Source organism: Nelusetta ayraudi, unplaced genomic scaffold (genome assembly GCF_046127955.1).
Source record: "Nelusetta ayraudi isolate G7.1 ecotype Tasmania unplaced genomic scaffold, CSIRO-AGI_Nayr_v1 ptg000120l, whole genome shotgun sequence".
Classification (NCBI taxonomy): domain Eukaryota; kingdom Metazoa; phylum Chordata; class Actinopteri; order Tetraodontiformes; family Monacanthidae; genus Nelusetta; species Nelusetta ayraudi.
The window spans coordinates 1,083,599-1,101,177 of NW_027466170.1; the positions used below are offsets into that span (position 1 = coordinate 1,083,599).

General features: G+C 48.9%; 1 protein-coding gene across 1 annotated transcript in view; it reads left to right on the plus strand.

Moving 5' to 3' along the window:
* The window catches only part of LOC142904012 (cGMP-inhibited 3',5'-cyclic phosphodiesterase 3A-like), a 33,431-nt gene that overhangs the window by 8,597 nt on the left and 7,255 nt on the right, over positions 1–17,579 (plus strand). Inside the window, exons 2-10 of the mRNA XM_076049942.1 lie at positions 8,045–8,095; positions 13,297–13,542; positions 14,240–14,388; positions 14,494–14,600; positions 15,495–15,738; positions 15,922–15,998; positions 16,481–16,665; positions 16,780–16,917; positions 17,052–17,163. Coding sequence (XP_075906057.1) covers positions 8,045–8,095; positions 13,297–13,542; positions 14,240–14,388; positions 14,494–14,600; positions 15,495–15,738; positions 15,922–15,998; positions 16,481–16,665; positions 16,780–16,917; positions 17,052–17,163 — 1,309 coding nt within the window. The remainder of the gene's footprint in view (positions 1–8,044; positions 8,096–13,296; positions 13,543–14,239; positions 14,389–14,493; positions 14,601–15,494; positions 15,739–15,921; positions 15,999–16,480; positions 16,666–16,779; positions 16,918–17,051; positions 17,164–17,579) is intronic.

The window sequence follows — 17,579 nt, forward strand, 5'->3', positions numbered from 1 at the left end:
GTTGTGATTTAGAAACGCTCACGACGTCCGTCTGTGGAGTCTGGCCGTTCCACCTGTGCCTGAGCAAGCTGGCTTCAAATAGTCCCGCCTCCTCCGGCTGTCGACCCCCTCCCCCCCTCAGCCCTCCGACTCCCCCACCTCTTCACCCCGTGACCCCGAGTGTAGGAAGCGGATGAACGAACAAGACAAATATTATCCATTTGATTTCATTTGCCAGCAGGAGACACTTTGCGAGAGGACGGTGTTCTCCTCGTTGCTCGCTGATTTGTGCACAGCTAATGGTGCGCGCACGATTCAAAGACGGACCTGTGTGTGTGTGTGTGTGTGTGTATATGTGTGTCTGTTGAACTGCAGACTGGGGTTTGTGCAAATGCAGTTTTTTCTTTTTTTTGCATTGCTTCTTTAAAAGATGATACAGAGAGGAAAAAAAAACTACTTCTGCTGGGTTTCTGCAACAAAACCCTTTTCTTTGTCTGTGTATGTGTCCACACACACTGTATAGCTGGTGTGTGTGTGTGTGTGTGTGTGTGTGTGTGTGTATGTTTGGTCAGCAGTCTGCCAGCAGTGTGTTTGTCTTGGCGCCTCCAGCCTGCCTGTAGATTAGCCAATGAGATAATCAGGGCTGTAATTGCATCACATGCATCTGGGAGTGGGGCTTTTTTCCATTATCCCACGTAATGTGCGCACACACACACACACACACACACACACCTGCTGCAGACACACACATGGCTGACGTGGAAACGGCAGCTAATTGGTGAAAGGTCGTCTGTGGCGGGAGACAATGTGTCCACTCTCTGGTCCAGGAGACATCAGATGATTCGCCGCAAACATTAGCAGAATTTTCGAGTCAATTGCATTTACGTAACATTTCCATCTGCGGCTACTGTGCAAATATTTGGAGCTGGTTAACGGCGATTACAGTGGCCCTGTTTGTTTGTGTTTGTTTGTGTGGGGTTTTTTTTTGGTTTTTTTTTTAATTCAGTTGTAATTTCCCGCTGCAGAGGAAGAGCGAAGGAGCGCTAATAGGGAAGCTCTGCCTGTGTGACGCTGTGCTGTTGCTCTTATCGTTCTAATGTGTCATTTGCGTCGCTTCCTGCCTCACCGGCTCCGGGAAGGTTTGCCGTCTTCCCGCCGTGCGTTGTCATCCTGTCAGCTGCCGCCAGATGGTTTGTGTCTCTCCAGAGGAGTGTGAGACGCAGTTTGTGTGTTAACATTTTAAGACAGGCAGCATCCGAGCGACGTCCCGCGCTACCGCCTCTCCTCAATCGCACTGACCTTTTGTTGATTCTGCAACTTTAAAAAGTCTTCAGGCGTGAAACGTCTCAGGGGTTGTTTTTTTTTCTGTTTGAGAATGATGAAAGTTTTCCTTTTGTTTGTTTCCCTGAGTGATTTTAAAGACGTCTTGCTTAAATAGAATCAAGAGAAACTAAAGTCATGGCATTCAGATGCATATTTTAGAGGGCGAGTTGAAAATCGCAGGTGGTCCGAGGTTTCTGAGCGCACGACTTGTGAACTGTGGGCGACGAGACGCGCCGACATCAGAGGCTCCCTCAGGGTTTAATCGGCATCCATCTGATCTCAAGAGGAAAGAGCTCTTTCCAAGTCGGGTGGGAGTTGGCCATGGAAATTAAAAGTCTGATGAAACATTTATGAGCCGACATCTTAAATTTGCAATTTGCTCCGCCGAGGAGCCGGTCCCGGAGACGCCGGGCATCTGAGGCAGACGCACGCCAACGCCGCCGTCCAGACTCGTCTGCACCGTATCGGCAGCCAAGACGGTTTTTATCTCCAAATACAATACCTGCTTCAGCAGGCAGTCAGGAGCAAACCGTAATGGATTCTTGATAAAAATAGACAATTGGAAAGACTTTGGAAACTGCAGGACGGCAAAGGTTCCATAAATGCACAATTCGCTCATCCTGGTTTTTCTAACGTTGGAAATAAAACTTAGCACAAATTGTTGTCCTCACTTCCTCCCTTACCACGACGAAGGTGTGTGTTAAGATGGGCACATCCGCAAACGCAGCCCTTTGTCATGTATTTATAATATATACATATATATATATATGTTCCGTAAATGGCTGCTGAAGGCTGTAAACAGCGGGCTAATCATGCTGCTCCACTGCTCGTCTGGGACAAAACTGGAAGATGTGAAGCTGAGTGTAACACGGGACCTTTAAAATCAGCGGGATAATAATCTCCCTCTGGGCGCTCTTGCCTGGGGCTCTGGACATCTTTATTCTCTCGCCTCCTCTCTGTGTCTCTCTGTCACTTTATGTCGACCGCCCCTCCCTCTCTCCTCCCCCTCTCCTCTCTCTCTCCTCCCGCTCACCCGGTTTCTCTCCCCTGTCCAACTTTCACAGGACAAATGCCACCGGCAGTATTTTTGTGTCCTCGGCTGCCGTCACTCACACCGTTATGTAACAACGCCGCCGATGTGTGTCCGTCTGTGTGTGTGTGTGTGTGTGTGTGTGTGCTTTGTGCATTTGTTGCGACTGAGACACTCTGAGCCTCATTAGTGTTACAGCGATATTCTGCCGTGCAACCCACATGAAATACCACTCAATATTAATAGATTTTCTGTCTCGTCTTTATTTCTAATTATAGTCCAGCCTCCTGCTTCCTTGTACAAATCATGCTTATTAACCAAAGGACTTCAGTTCCCATCATGCCTTTCTCTGCAAGTCTCTGATCAGCCCCTTATGATGCGTCTATGCTTTCAAAGTCCACTCAGGACTCTGACATCAGGGGTGAAATCCAAAGATGTTTGTCTGAAGACCGGACTCGCTGAACTTTAGGGCCAATATTGCCTGCACCAGCTTCGAGAGACGACTGTATAGTTTGCAGAGTCTCACAACTGCTGTTGTGCCAGCGCGTTGTTGCCCTTTCACGACTTCCTCTCTGGGGTTTGTTGAAGCAGGAGTTAATTCAAGGACAAAGATCTGTGCTGAGAAATAATTGGATCCCTTCTATAAATGGCAGCCTGTTTTCTTTTGAGCTGCGCCAAAGCGTCACGAAGCCGAGCGCTTCTCGGCCGAGGAGGGGACGGAGGAGCCCTGCCTACCGAGCCCTCCTCCCCCCCCCCACCCCAACCCCTGAGCTGTGATGTGTGTTTACAGCATGAAACACACACACACACACAGACACACACACGCGCGCGCACTCAGTGATCGGTTCCTTCGGGCCTGATGCAGTGCGTCCGCCGCTCTTTCATTCAGCTTATTTTCTCCAGCGTGTTCTCCTCTTCTCTCTGTCCGCTCCCATTCAGCAAGAAATTCAATGAATGGCTCCTTAATGGACGAAGCTGCCGCCGTGTGAAACTGCGCTGCGCGTTTGCGCCGTGTAGCCTCAAGACAAGGCTACTGGGAAGAGACGCCTTCTTTCTATGGATTTGTTCCCATTCCAGCTTCCCCCCCCCCCCCCCCCCCCCGCACTCTGTCGTCGTCGTTGGTGTTGTTTTTGTTGTTTTTGTTGTTTTTCTTCGCCGATAACCGCTGTTTGCCATTTCTGAACCCTGCACACACACATAACAGGACAGCACACACACTCGACATGTTTTAATGTTGCATAAGCAGAGTTCGCTTTATTTTGATTAGCTTCCGTTGCTGGAAAGCTGGCAGGCTTAGTGTTTGGAAAAAAGTTTGATTTCCAAAGGTCCTATATTATCCCTGTTCATAGATCTTTTGATTGGCTGCCTTGATGCTGATGTACGAACCTTGATGTAGGTCTACAATTACAGCTGTTAAAAAACACCCATCATTAATCATTATTTTTCTTTTAGCTTAACAAGAGACTTTAGATTTGTTTATTTTGAATAAGTCAAAAAAGAAAATAAAAGAAACATGGAAAAATAATTGGATCTTGATCTCTTGCTGGGAACACAAAGTCTTCCAGTGAGACACTTGTGAGCCAAATGATCAGAACACGGAACCACAACCAGATTAAGTTAACTGCAGCTGATGGTTCTCAAAGTCATTTGTCATATTATCGTCCCAGACAAGCAGCAGGATTCATTGTCAGTTCTGAGAAGAGACTGACCAGAACTTTAAGGGTAAAAAAAAAAAGAAATTTGTTATTATCATTATTATTTTGAAAGCCAGACACTGTTGGATGATTCTGCCTTACACTCGTCCGGCACTTCATCACCGTAAGACACAGTCAACGCTGACGCCCTGGTCGTTTTCTCGGATCCCTGCGGCGGCTGCGTCCTGTTCTGCTGATTTACGGCGCTGAACTTTGCTGAAGGTCGTATCATCACGGAAGAACAACGGAAGGATGCACATGAAATGTTCACAAGATTATTTTTCAGTTGATTTCAGCTGTGACTTACTTCTCTATTTCCTGCTCCAAGCCAAACGATCTGTTTTTCACATCCACAGCAACAGAAATGTCTTTACTCTCTCTCTTTCTTTCTCTCTCTCTCTCTCTCTCTCTCTCTCTCTCTCTCTCTCTCTCTCTCTCTCTCTCTCTATAATGTGCGCTTACTAATTCATAGCCACTGTAAACACGTCTCCCCGCTCCGACTGCTGGGAATCCTGGGATTTTTAGGGGGAAGGGTGCAGCTCAGTAATAATAGATGCCAGAGCTATTTTCTAATTACGGCCTACATTTATCCCTCTCGTCTTTTCACTTCTCAAACGCACCAGCATGTCCGAGAACCAGGAGAGACAAGAGGGCAGATTAAAGCAAGGCTGTTTTTTTTTTTTTTTTAAATGTGATTCCAGGTGATTGTTATCCTTTACCGCCGTCCAGGTGCCGGCTGATACAAAGTCTTAATTTGACCTGAAGCTCAAAGAGAACGTATGCAGCATTCGGCCGTTGGACGTGAGGACGAACAAACTTTGCTACCTGCCCACTGGTGCGGAATGTGACGTCACAGCGCCCCCCGGTGTGCGTGTGTTGTTCTCCTGCTCCTTGTTTACCGGATGCACGTTTATCCTTTTCCTCCCGGCCCCCCCCCTCCCACCTGGAGCTGTCGACCCTCCTGACCCTGGACAGATGGACAGATACCGCTCGATGCTAACACTAAAACAGCCTCTTAACGTCCGATTCACGGGAAAACAAAACGATTCAGCCGGAACAGCGAGACGGACGTCCGCTGGCTGCGATTTAACTGACGTACTTCAGCACTTGACAATATTCTTAAGAGAATATCTGTCCTGTCATATCTCCCTCGGTTAGTTTGGTCAGTGGAGGTCCAGTCGTGCGGACGACGTGCAGGGAGGCGGTTTGTTTCGGTGCACAGAAGCCCTCTCACTGTTTTCCCCTCGTTTGCTAACCAAACTAACCACCACATGTGTTAAAAGCCTCCAAAAAAAATGTTAAACTGATAGCAGCCGCATGTATTACCGTAGTATGAATGCTCTTGTAGCTATATTTGCACACACGCACACACACGCGCTCTGAAAGAGTGACGCTCACATGTAATGAAATCAATGGGACTCGGCCGGTGGTCTCTGGTTTCACGCGGCATCGACGGGACCCCTGACACCCTAATTGGGAACAATTAGGAGCAGCGGGGAGCGCTAACGTGGTTTTGAGTGATGACGCGGGTGAGAGCACGCCTTCACTCACGTGTGTGATTGTGTGGGTGGGTGAGTCATCATCACGGAGCCCAGCAGTCCCAGGAGCCATGCTTTTTTTTCCCCTTCACTCTCTCTCTGTGTCATACACACACGCACACACACACACACACACACACACACACACACAAACCACACATGCACGTCCTACCAAATCAATCTGGTAATCTCACTGTGTTAAATGGGCAAATTGTGGTTCTTTTGGGTTCTTGTTATGAACCAGCAAACCAAAATATTGAGTCCTGCCTCAGCTGGTTGCTGTGTTTTGCGAGGATAATCGTCATCCCCTCATTGAAAAAGTAGGAAAAAAATATATATAAAAATTTAATAATCTGGGGCCGTTACGTACAGAAAAAAAAAATACAAAATTGCAACTTTCTCCATAACAGCACTGTTCCTCTGAAGCCAAGCAACTCAGACTCCTCCCTGCATCCCAAAAGTCCTGCAGGCTCTCGTTCTGCTTTCTGTGCCTCAGCTGGGATCCAGTAAGAGCAGCTGCCGGTCAGTAGGGGTTTGGGTCTTGCTGGGTTCTTCAGGACTCCAGTGCCCGAGTCGTGACAAACGGACATCATGTGTGTGTGTGTGTGTGTCTGTGCATGCGTGTGCATGCGTGTGCACTCGTTCCCCCCACCTCCCTGGCGTGCAAAAGGCGTGGGTGTGTGTTTTTGCAAAAACAGGCGCGCGGCTCTCGTCCATTTGCGGTCTAACAGGTAGCGGAAGGTCGTTTCTGTGTAGAGTAGATGTTGTTTTGCTGTTAAAGGCCAAATAAGAGAGGAGGCAGTAAACAGATTTAGGAGCTGCATGCCACCGTATCACCTCTGACTGAGAGAAACTGGTCCTGTAAACCAACAGAGCTCCCCCTGCAGGCCGTGGTGTGTGCGTGCAACGTGTATGTGTGTGTGTGTGTATATGAGAGAGGGTGAGAGGGAAAGACGGAGAGAACCAGTATCCACTGTTCTTCCACAGAGCGTCAACTTTTCTATTTTTTTATTTTTTTTCAACAACTCTGCCAAAAAATTTGCAATAATCCAGCTGTCAAAGTTTGTTTGGAGGCTTCACGGTTTCTCAGCGCAGTGACGTGGTAACTATATTTGAGGCCTTCAGGGGGAAAGGATTTAAGGAGTCTGAGTGAATGATATATATTAAAAAAGAAGCTCAGGTGCAGGAGAGGAATGTGTTTATCTCCCGTTTTATACTGAGCTGCTGTTGCCGAGCTTGCCGAGTTTTAACTTTGTTTCTGCACTGCAATATTTGGCCTGCTTCTATTTGCGAGAGTGAAAACAAAAAGGAGCGGTATAGTATATGCTGACGTGTACGAGGAACAAGGAGCATCCATCCATCCATCCATTCTCAGTACCCGCTGATTCCTGAGCTGAGGGTCACAGGGGTCTGCCGGAGCGAAGGCAGGGTGACACCCTGGACAAGTCGCCAGTTCATCGCAGGGCCACGTAGGTTCACATTCGCAGTGAAGTGGATGGCTTGTCAGTGGGTTTAGCTGTGAGAATCAGTGGGCACTGGGAGTGGGTGGAGTTTGTGTGCCTACGGTATTTGGATTTCCGCACAGTCTGGGTGACTGGGTGAGTGATTCCTATCCTATTACTAATTTGCGCCAGTAAACAGCGTCGGGTCTCTTAACACTGTTCTCTGTGAATCCCAGGAACTGACACCTGCTTTAAATCATAAATCTAATAAAAAAAAACAAATTGATCAAATGTCAAATAAGAAAAATGATGTTAGATGTTAGCACTCCTATCACTTTCCGCTGTGCCGCCGGATTTTGTCTCCTTCCTCATATTCTCCATGCCCACTCAAGCAGCTGTTAATGACATACAATCTAGGTCAGAGGAGCCGGGGCCTTGTCTCAAAGTGTCCGTCTCAAAAGAGTTAGTTAGCTGGCGGTGCGACTGTGTGCGACTCTTTATTTGGTTAAACTGTCAATTTATGAATCAAATCAGCCACAGATTTGTTCAGTCAGCACAAGCACCAGACGCCAGGGGTACCCAGCTCCCTTTCAGATGGTCTTGTCACACTTTAAAGTTGTCTTGTGAGAACAAAGGCAACTCTACAACTGATCAGCTGCAAAATTGAATTAAAAAGTTCTATTTTCAGAGGGTGAAAAATGGAAAAACTAATTCCAGAGTGGGGATGGAAGTATATTGAAAAAAAAAAAAAAATGTGGCTGGTTGTGGAGGGAAGCTGCATGTAGATCAGCCCTGCGGCATTGTGGGTATTGTGTTCTCCTCCTCCCCCATCATCATCATCATCAGCTGCAGCAGCAGCGCCCGCTCTTTTATTTTTAGACGGCTTGACGGAGTGAAGGAGGGAGGAGGAGAGCAGGAGCGGGGGGAAAAAACGGGGAGGCAGGGGGGGAGAAATGAAGTTGGATGTGCCGAGGTCGAACCGTGAAGTGGACGTGTTTCCTCTGACTCGGCCTTCTCTTTGTGTGCTTCTGTCTCCAGATGACGTGCCAGCCGGAGTGGGACTACAAGAGAGCGCTGAGCAGATCCCAGGTCAGTGCAGCCTCCAGGCGAGAGATGGGATGGAGGGATGCGTGCGTTAATCTCTCTTGCATGACTAACATGCTATCATGACGCTGGACCTGCGAGTGCACGACTCCTTCTGAGGCCAGAAGTGCCCACGTGTCTGTTAAGCGCGCGATGAATCGACTGAAATCATCATCTCAAAACAAGGTTTCATTCAAAACCGAAACTAGTGGACGTTCTCTCACGTGTTTGTTAAAGAGCCCGTGGAACGAGTTCCTTCTGTCAGTCACGTTCAAGTGGATATGAATGCTGCATTCTTGTTGACATGCTGAAGCACAAAACAAAGCAGTGTTTTTGTGACCAGGCAACTTTTCCCAGACCAGAAGAGAATTCCTTGATGAAAGCAGCAGCCCGGCCTCTCAGACAGACACCTCAGTCAGCTTCCACCTTGACTCACTCCTCAGTTTCCTGATTTCTGATAATCCACATTAGTCACACTTCCGCCGTCACGCATCAGCTGTTATCACAGGAAGCGCTTGACAGGCGGTGGGTGTCGTGTCACCGCTGGCCTCCTGAGCCCCAAACAGCAGCTTTACGGCTCCGAGACGAGACACTTGATCTTTGCTCCGCCGTTTCCAGGACGCCTGGCATCTCGCTATTTTTCATTCCGGCCCACTTTTGGAGAACAGCAGGTCTCCTCATACTCGAGCTGCCGCTGGAGAACATTTGCAATTGGCAGATCGTGAGGCAGGGGCGGGCGGGAGGACGGGAAGGGAGGGTCTTCAGGCAGCCGAGACGAGAAGAGCGGAGCAGAGGAGAGGAGAGGGTGAGGAGTGGAGAGGAGAGGGTGAGGAGAGGGTGAGGTGACGTTGGCAGGCTCCGATGAGAGTTTGTTTCCAGAGCGGGACGCTGCAGTTTTAGAATCAGGATCGGAGATTCAGAAGCAGGGATCCGAGGAGCGGCCGCGATCAAAAGCTGAACGATGCAGAGGAGGCACTCGGCGAGCATCATGGGTCGCCAGCAGGACGGCGCGCATCTCCCCAAACAGGTTCAGCATCCATCGGCTCTTCTGATCAGAGAGTCTCTCCCAACCTCCCGTCCCTCCCTCTGCTCCCCCTGTCTTTTCTGCAGGGTCTCTGCATGTGCATGTCTGTGTGTGTGTGTGTGTGTGTGTGTGTGTGCGTGTGTTTGCATGCATGTGAGTGTGAGCGCGTGCGCGCACGTGCAGGAAAGTGAAGCCATTTAATCAGTAATGATGAGATGGTCTTAAATGGGGCAACCTGAAGCAATGTCTATAATAAGCCTCCTGATACGGCCTCGTTTTTAGGCCAATTACGCATGAAGAGAGAGAGAGAGAGAGAGAGAGAGAGAGAGAGAGAGAGAGAGAGAGAGAGAGAGAGAGAGAAGCCGGCGTTGGGAAGCAGAGGAGCTCAGCCTCTCTGATGGTTTGTTCACCACGCCGCCACGGTGGACGTGCACCCTATAGAGAGCCGCCAATGTGGGTCAGGTGACGGCAGCAGCAGCTCACACGGCTGCATACTTCTGTTACTCCAGCGTAAAAACAACAACTCGAAACTGTTGGTCCAGTTTCAGATGCTGTGTTGACGTGAGGAGAAAAAAAAAAAGAGGGTGATTTAATGCAGCGGTTCGAGGGAATGCGCATCTCCTCCAGGAGCCCGTCTGGTCTGTTCTGGTCTGTTCTGGTCTAATCTGGTCTGGTCTGGTCTGGTCCAGCCGTGCGCTGCTTCCAAGGATCGCTGTGCACGCCGCCATCCTTGCCTCTGCTCTGCAGTCCCGCAGCTGTTTGCAATTCTGCAGCCGAACCTCTGGTATCCACAGGGTGAACTTGGGTTTGGCCTCCACCACCGCCACCGCCACCGCCACCACCACCACGGCTGCGGCCCTTCGTTAAATCTGCGTGTGGAGGCTCCTGTTTTGCCTTTGCACGCGGCGCTTGTGGTGAAAACAAGCGCGATCGGATTCTCACGTTCTGAGCTGCACGAGGCCGGAGAGGAGCTCAGCTGGCCGGATAGAGATAGTCTCTCTCTCTCTCTCTCTCTCTTTTTTCACTTGACTGGCCAGAGCCTGCCTGTGGACTCGTTGCCCCTCCCTCCCCCTCTCCGTGTCCATCACTTTTTTTTTTTCACTCCCTTCCTTTTCTCTCACTCTGACTCCCTTTATCTCCCCCTCTCCGCTCGTGCCATCTGCCTCAATGCCTGATCTCCAAGTGTCTCTGGGGAGATGGGCCGAAAGGGGAGGGCGGGGGAGGGAAGTATCGGAGATGAGAGGAAGAGGAGGCGGAAGTGAAAAGTGGAGGAGGAGGATTTTTTTTTTCCCAGGAGGGAGACGGCTGAACGTGTCGGCTGTTGGAATCTGTTTCACTCATTCATGTTTTGACACAAGGAGAGGAGATCGAGAGCTCTTCTCAGGCAGCAGGGTGTGTGTGTGTGTGTGTGTGTGTGTGTGTGTGTGTACAATGTGTGTGTTTGTGTGCGTGCGTGCACGTTCGTATCTCTCTGGTCTTATCGCCCTGGAGTGGAATTTGAAAAGTGTCAGAGAAATGTTTGTCCATATTAGGGCAAACATTTCACATTGTTTCAGGTTAGTTTCTTAATTTTTGGGCTCATCAACCTAAATCCTAAATGCTTTGGATTTGACTCATACATCCTTTGGCTAAAGGGAACGCAGACAGTGAACTCGTTCCTGTTCCTGTCTGGATTCTACACACTTTGAGACTTCTTGTTGGTGCGCAGGGCGACGTTCGTCATGTCAGAGAAACTTGATTGGTCCACATTCACATCATCAGCGACAGCAATAGCTCTGTGTGTAACAGTCGGGCATGAAGTGAAACGATATTTTCTCTTCCTCCTTCACCTTTCATCTGTTCCCCCCGGGGTTGGCCACAGCCAATCATATGCCTCCATGAAACCCTATCATCTGCATCCTCTCCTCACACGCCAACAAAACTTTGGGTTTGATCATCCGATGAGTTCCGAGCTGCTCACTGCTGCCGCTGCTCACCGCTCCCTCAGGGGGGAGGGATCAAATGGAGAGGACAGATTTTGCATCCTTTGGGATGTGACAGTCAGTGGGGCCTTTCACCTTTCACCTTTCACCTTTATGGATTCAACCATTTACATTTACATAAATTTTGCCGGCAGTTGACATCGGTTCATCTTTTAATAATTCATTATGTTTTGCGTCTTCGCCGGTGATTTAAGTCAGTCGTTCTATTCTTAGCCGCTTAATGAACACAGATCTCATTTGTTTATCTGCGCATGTGATCAGGGAGGTATTTATCTGTAGCCGCAGTCAGAGCCTCGCCGGCATTGAGGGATCCGTCGGCCCATGTGCAGTGTGTGTACTGTACAAGCCCTCCCCCCTCCCTCCCCCTTGAAAAGCCTGGTCGAGTCGTCCCCCTTGGGGGGAGGAAAGAACGTGTCACATGCATGCACGTGTGTGTGTGTGTGTGTGTGTGTGTGTGTGTGTGTGAGAGCGCGTGCGTGTGTTTGTGTCCAAAGCTGATTTACACATTGACCGGCGTCTCCTGCGACCCTTATACGCCTGCGAGGAATCGATAACCTTCCGCCCGCCTCCCTCCATCAGACAAAAAAAAAAACAGTGAAAAAATAGGTACAATGCTCGAACATGTGTGACTGAATAGACTTGCAAACACACACAAATACTAGGAGTTGTTGTCTTTCAAATGCTTAACGAGCACACACACACACACACACACACACACACACACGCATGCACACGCGCGTGCACACGCTAATTCAGGGCTCCCTTTATCTCACTCTGCCTGACATTTAGCCGAGCAGAGTCCATTACTGCCAGGTAATGGGCGAATGTCACAATAGCAGGATGTCATAAAGCTCTGGAGTGGTCTAATGGGTTTTGTTCAGGTTGAGGTGACACATGCGCGAGCGCACACACACACACACACACACACACACACACACAGACACACACACACACACACACACACACACACACACACACGAGCGCGCGCTTTTCCAGGAAAAACGTCCTACGCGCCTGATGCATTTACTCATCACATTACGACCCTGAGTCCGGACTTGTTTGAAGAGCTAATACAATCGCTCTGAGGAAAGCAATCGCCGCAATCATCCGTCTCCTTTTTCTTTAAGCGTTTAAGCGTGGACGTTTGCGCTGTGTTTGGATTTGCCCCCTGCCCCCTTTTTCTTTCCCTCGCCCCCCCCCCCCCCCCCCCCCCCCAACCTGCATGTCTTTACCTCAGATTCCTTGTGATTTAAGCAGCAGGTTAATACAAAACACACTAACTTCAGTTCAGTTCAGTTAAACTACAGTTGTTTTCATAAGCACTGTTTTGATTGCTAAACAACTATAACCAAAAAAAAAAGTTTAAAATTATTATTTAATATAAATTGTATTATTGTGAGCTTTTTTTTTTTTTTTTTTTTTTACTAAGGAGATTTGTTGAAAACCTCTTTTGTCCTGAAAAAAGGAGGGAACCTTCAAAATAAAACAGGAATCGTAAAACTGAGCAGTGGCAGATGGTTGCGAGCTCATAACGGTGCGGAGGTAAACACTTGGGCGCATTTTTAATTGCTTATTGCGTGCAGTTGTTTGCTGAGTCTGTTTTGGTTTTTTTCCACACATCCACGTGTGTCCTGGTGAAAGACGGCAAATCAACTATTCAAACCATCCGAAAGCAATCCACGAGTTCACGTGAACACATGTGAGCTTTTGATGTGTCACTCGTGCACATCGACCGATTTCCGACAAATCAGAAATTGTCACGTGGTGTTCACACGCGGCCAACTCGGGTTCCTGGCCGTGTTTCCTGGGTGGCGTACGTGTCTGTTTCAAAGTGTAAAGACATTGATTATGAGCTAAGGATGGGCTGATTAGCACATGTTGACATTAGCGCTGGAATGCATTAGCGGAGCAGCGCTCGCGGGCTCGACCTTTGGCAGCGACGAGCTGTCGGGCCAATCTGTCAATACGTGGGATCGATGACGGCTGCGCCTAGGAGGAAAGACGTGTCGAAGAATTGTTTTTAGATTTTTTTTTTTATAAGAGCACTTTAATGTATTCCCTTTTTTATCATCATATTTTGCCCAGCAGTGTATGACTCTCGTTACTCAAACCCATTGTGTGTCTCGCTAAAAAGAAAAGTTTCATCTGAGGCGACAAAACACCTCCATCTTTCATCTTCCGTCTCTTCTCTTGCTCTCCAGTCATCGGGCACCAGCGTGGTGGTGGACATCGCGGTGATGGGCGAGGCCCACGGTCTGATCTCGGACCTGCTGGCGGACCCGGCGCTGCCCGCCAACACCTGCACCTCCCTGAAGGCGGTCAGGAACCTCCTCAGCACGCAAATCAGCCTGCAGCCGCTGCACCGGCCTCGCGTCCCCGGAGACACACACACCTGCTCGGACTCTGAGGAGGGACCGGAGAAGACGGAACGACTGGCCATTCCCAAGGTAAAACACTCAAAGGTCCTGGGATCCAGGCAACTTAAATGATAATCATATACATTAAAGACTCCCGAAATCCAGTCCAGAAAACAGCATGTTTAGCTTGTAGCTTTTAGCTTCTCATGCTTTGTTGAATCCTCCAAATGTTTTGAAAGGGGGGGAAAATGGCAGTGTTACAGGGCAGAGTCAACACCTGGCTGCGGGTGTTGTAGCAGAGCCCTTTGTGACATCACATAGGACTGGTTTCCATAACTGTGCGTTTTTTTTCCCCAAGTGCTGCAATCGGACGTGGGAAAGAAAAAGAAAAAAATATCTGTCTGTGTCGGATTCAGCGTAGATCAATCAGATTTAGTTTTTAAAGTCTGCAGAACCAGGTTGTGATTTCCCATTGACAAGTTTCATTGCTGCTACGGCTCCATTTATGGATCGCATTAGTTGTTTCTTTTTCTTCTTTTTTTGTCTTCTTCTGTGCTTTTAAAGGGCAAATTGCAATTAAAAAGAATGCGGATTATTTATACAAATAAAACCAAATGAAAATGTTTGGTTTAGAACTTGGCAAGTTGGATCCGTCCGATCCACCGAGAGGTTTTATTGAAGTCATCCCGACATGATTGCCTTTAACGGTGTCTTCCTGCTCGTCTCGTCATCCCACCGCTCGGCTCCTCTCACTTTGCCTGTTTTTCTTTACCTCCTCCAACTGCAGCGGCTGAGACGGAGTCTGCCTCCGGGCTTACTCAGGAGGATCTCGTCCACCTGGACCACCACCACCTCGGCCACGGGCCTGCCCACCATCGAGCCCGGCCCGCTGCACCGGGACCGCTCGGCCAGCATCAAGTGCACGGCGGACGGCAGGTGATTCCCCCTCGGCCGCAGTCGAACATCAAACACGACGCTGACATTAGGGATTTCACGCACTGAGTGATGACGACGGCTCTTGTCGATTTTTCTTTGAACCAGTGAATCGTGGAACAACTCGCTGATGATGACCATCTCAAAGAGCCGCTCCATGTCCGCCTCCTGTGCCGCCTCAAATCACCTGTGTAGCAAACCTCTGGGAAGACCAGGTGGGTAACAGTGGTTTTCATGTTGAAGCTGTCAGTGCGCAAACATTTAGAATTGTCTTTACTTGCATGATTGTCCACCCAATCTGTTTACACATTAACACATTCATTATATATATATATATATATATTTTTTTTTTTAGCAGAAACATGTTGCAACACCAGGTTCTGCCTTCACCACTATTTTTAAATATTGACATATCAGCAGCATCACACAGTTGCACTCAATCTGCACATCGGTGATGTCACTCACCCGTCCCCCACTCAGTTGAATGGTACCTGACTTTCATTTTTCTCGTCGACTGAGCGCTTTAGCCCACCGATTACACGCAACATTCACACACTGATGACCAGTGCATGCATCCACCCATCCATCTACCCATCCATCCATCTTCTATACCCACTTCTCCTGCACTCAGGGTCACATGGGTCTGCTTAAGCAAATCCTCAGCAGCCAAAAAAGATCTCCTGGTCCACCAGCAGCAGTCTCACCTGCTGACACTAGACAGGAAGAATGCATTTCAAATCCTCTTGTTGGCACCAACTTCTGAGCCCGCCTTTCCAAATGTGGCATTTGAAAACGTGACTCACCGTAATGGCATAATGGGTCAGTATTTTTCCAATCTTCCATGGTCCAGTTTTTGGTGAGCCATGGTGAACTCTCGTCGCCACTCGAATCCTCTTTTTTTTTACCCATTCTGATGCACATTTGGCAGGTCGTCTTGACCCTGCCATCGATGCGCTGGGATTCTGAAGTTTGATTAGCTGATAATCAGACACTTGCGTTAATATATGGCTATTGCATAAAGGAGGAGGAGTACGTCGTCCAAGTAGGAAAATAAAAATATCTCGTGAATGGATCAGTTTCAGGTTCAGACTCTCCCAATTCTTTTTCAGGGTTCCCTCCTTCCAACGTGTCACCTCTGGGCTCTCCGTGCCCCTCCCCTCCAGTCCAGGGGACCCCCGTTTCCAGCCCCACAACAAAAACCTGTTTAGTGCAGCTTCCCGAGACTGCCGGGCTCCAGTCGGAACGCACCGCCGGCTCTGTGGCCGCTAAGAGCCACCACAGAGTCTTAACTCACAGCCAGAGCGCCCCCAGTTCCACCACCCCGCACTGGCGGCCGCCACCGCTCTGTGGCAGGTATTTACACTGTTGTTACATCTCTCTCTCTCTCTCTCTCTCCCTCTCCAAAAAAAACAACAAAAAAAAACTGTTTGTCTCAGCTGAAAGCACAGAACCTCCTCAGTGATCAAAGAGGGAGATGATTGGTTGCAGTGTATGAAGGCTGTATCTCTTCACTGCGTCTTCCTGTCTCTCTGGTAGCTGCGGCAGACCGTTCAGCAGTCGACTGAACCACGGAGTGGAGTCTGTGGACAAAGCAGACAGGATACCACATCCAGGTACAGAGTCCACAAACAGGAAGCTTTGCTCTTGACATGTTTTTAATGATTGTTTAATATTAAATCTCATCAAAACTGCTGGAAAATAAATTGAAGGAAGTACGCCAGTAGCTGAGCCCCTCCCCTGATCGGTCACTGTTCAATCCTACGCTGGCAGGGCAGAGGCAACAATTACCATGAAGAAGAAGTCGGTTGCTCCTCGTTCTGACAGCTTGGCATAGCAAAAACAGAGGCCCAAACAAATTTGTTCTACTTTAGTTTTCAGGTACCTTTATTCTGGAATAGATGGTTCACCTAGTTTCGGCGGATCAACACTACACACTACAAATACATTCTATGGGCTCTCCAGCAGATGGATGTGTGAGATAATTAATGTGATGATGGGATTATAACAGGGTTTTTCTAAATTGCTTATATTAAAGTCCAGAGGGTTGCCGCCCTGGACTTTGACTTGATCCTTTGAACTGTTGCTCTTTCGGCAGAGGAGCGCGTCGTGGCCTCGTCTGACTATGACAGCACCTACGACAGCACCTACGAGACCAACCACAGTGACAGCAGCGACTTTGCACAGAACGAGGAGGAAGGGGAAGGGGGCAAGAAGCCGGCCCAAGGCAGGGACTACCTGGCAGGAGGCATCGTCCTCCACCCACTCCTGCCGTCTCCAGAGGTGGGCGGAGAACCACTGAGAAGACCAAGTCAAAGTCATGTGTCATTTTTTCTTCTCCCTTCTCAAAGTCCCTGTTTAACCTCCGTCTTGCCACTTCTGATCCACCGCTGGCAGGATAAGCCGACTCCGGCCCTGCAACCCGTGGAGGTGCCGGACCTGGAGCCTCTCATGGATCAAATCAACAGCTGGAACTTCCCCATTTTCAGCCTGGTGGAGAAGACCCAGGGCGAGACGGGCTCCATCCTCAGTCAGGTGGGCCACCACCAGAGGAAATGCCAGACATCACACGGAAGAGGGCATTTGATTTTTATTTAAGTGGTTTGCTGAGACGTGGCGTTCCCCTGATGTTCCCCTGATGTTCCCCTGATGTTCCCCTGATGTTCCAGGTTTCCTACAGGCTCTTCGAAGACACGGGTCTGTTTGAAGCCTTCCGAATTCCCTTGCCGGAGTTCATGAACTACTTCAGAGCTCTGGAGAACGGATACAGGGTCATTCCTTGTGAGTGTGAACTGTTTTTATTATTTATTTATTACTATCATTATTCATCGCCTTCCTGCGCTACCGTCATCGGCCACAAGATGGAAGCAAATTGCTCTAATGAAATCAGTGAACCGCGCTGGGAAGGGGGGGGGGGGCACCAGCGTGCTGTGGTTTATGTTTCTGTCACTGGCAGTTAGCGGAGACGTCAGGTCTCCCCCGTGATTAGATTGTCTTTAATCATCTTGTTAACTACTAGTGGTTCTTTGTCAGTTCTTGTTGACGAAGACGTGGCTGACGGGACAGCAGGAGTCTCTGCATCTCTCAGGGAAGAGTAATTGAAAGTCCGTGTTCATCGTGTTGGAGCAGGGCTTTCTTTTACATCGGAGCAGTTTTATGTAGGTTCGATATAATGTTAGTGAGACAGAATCATCAGC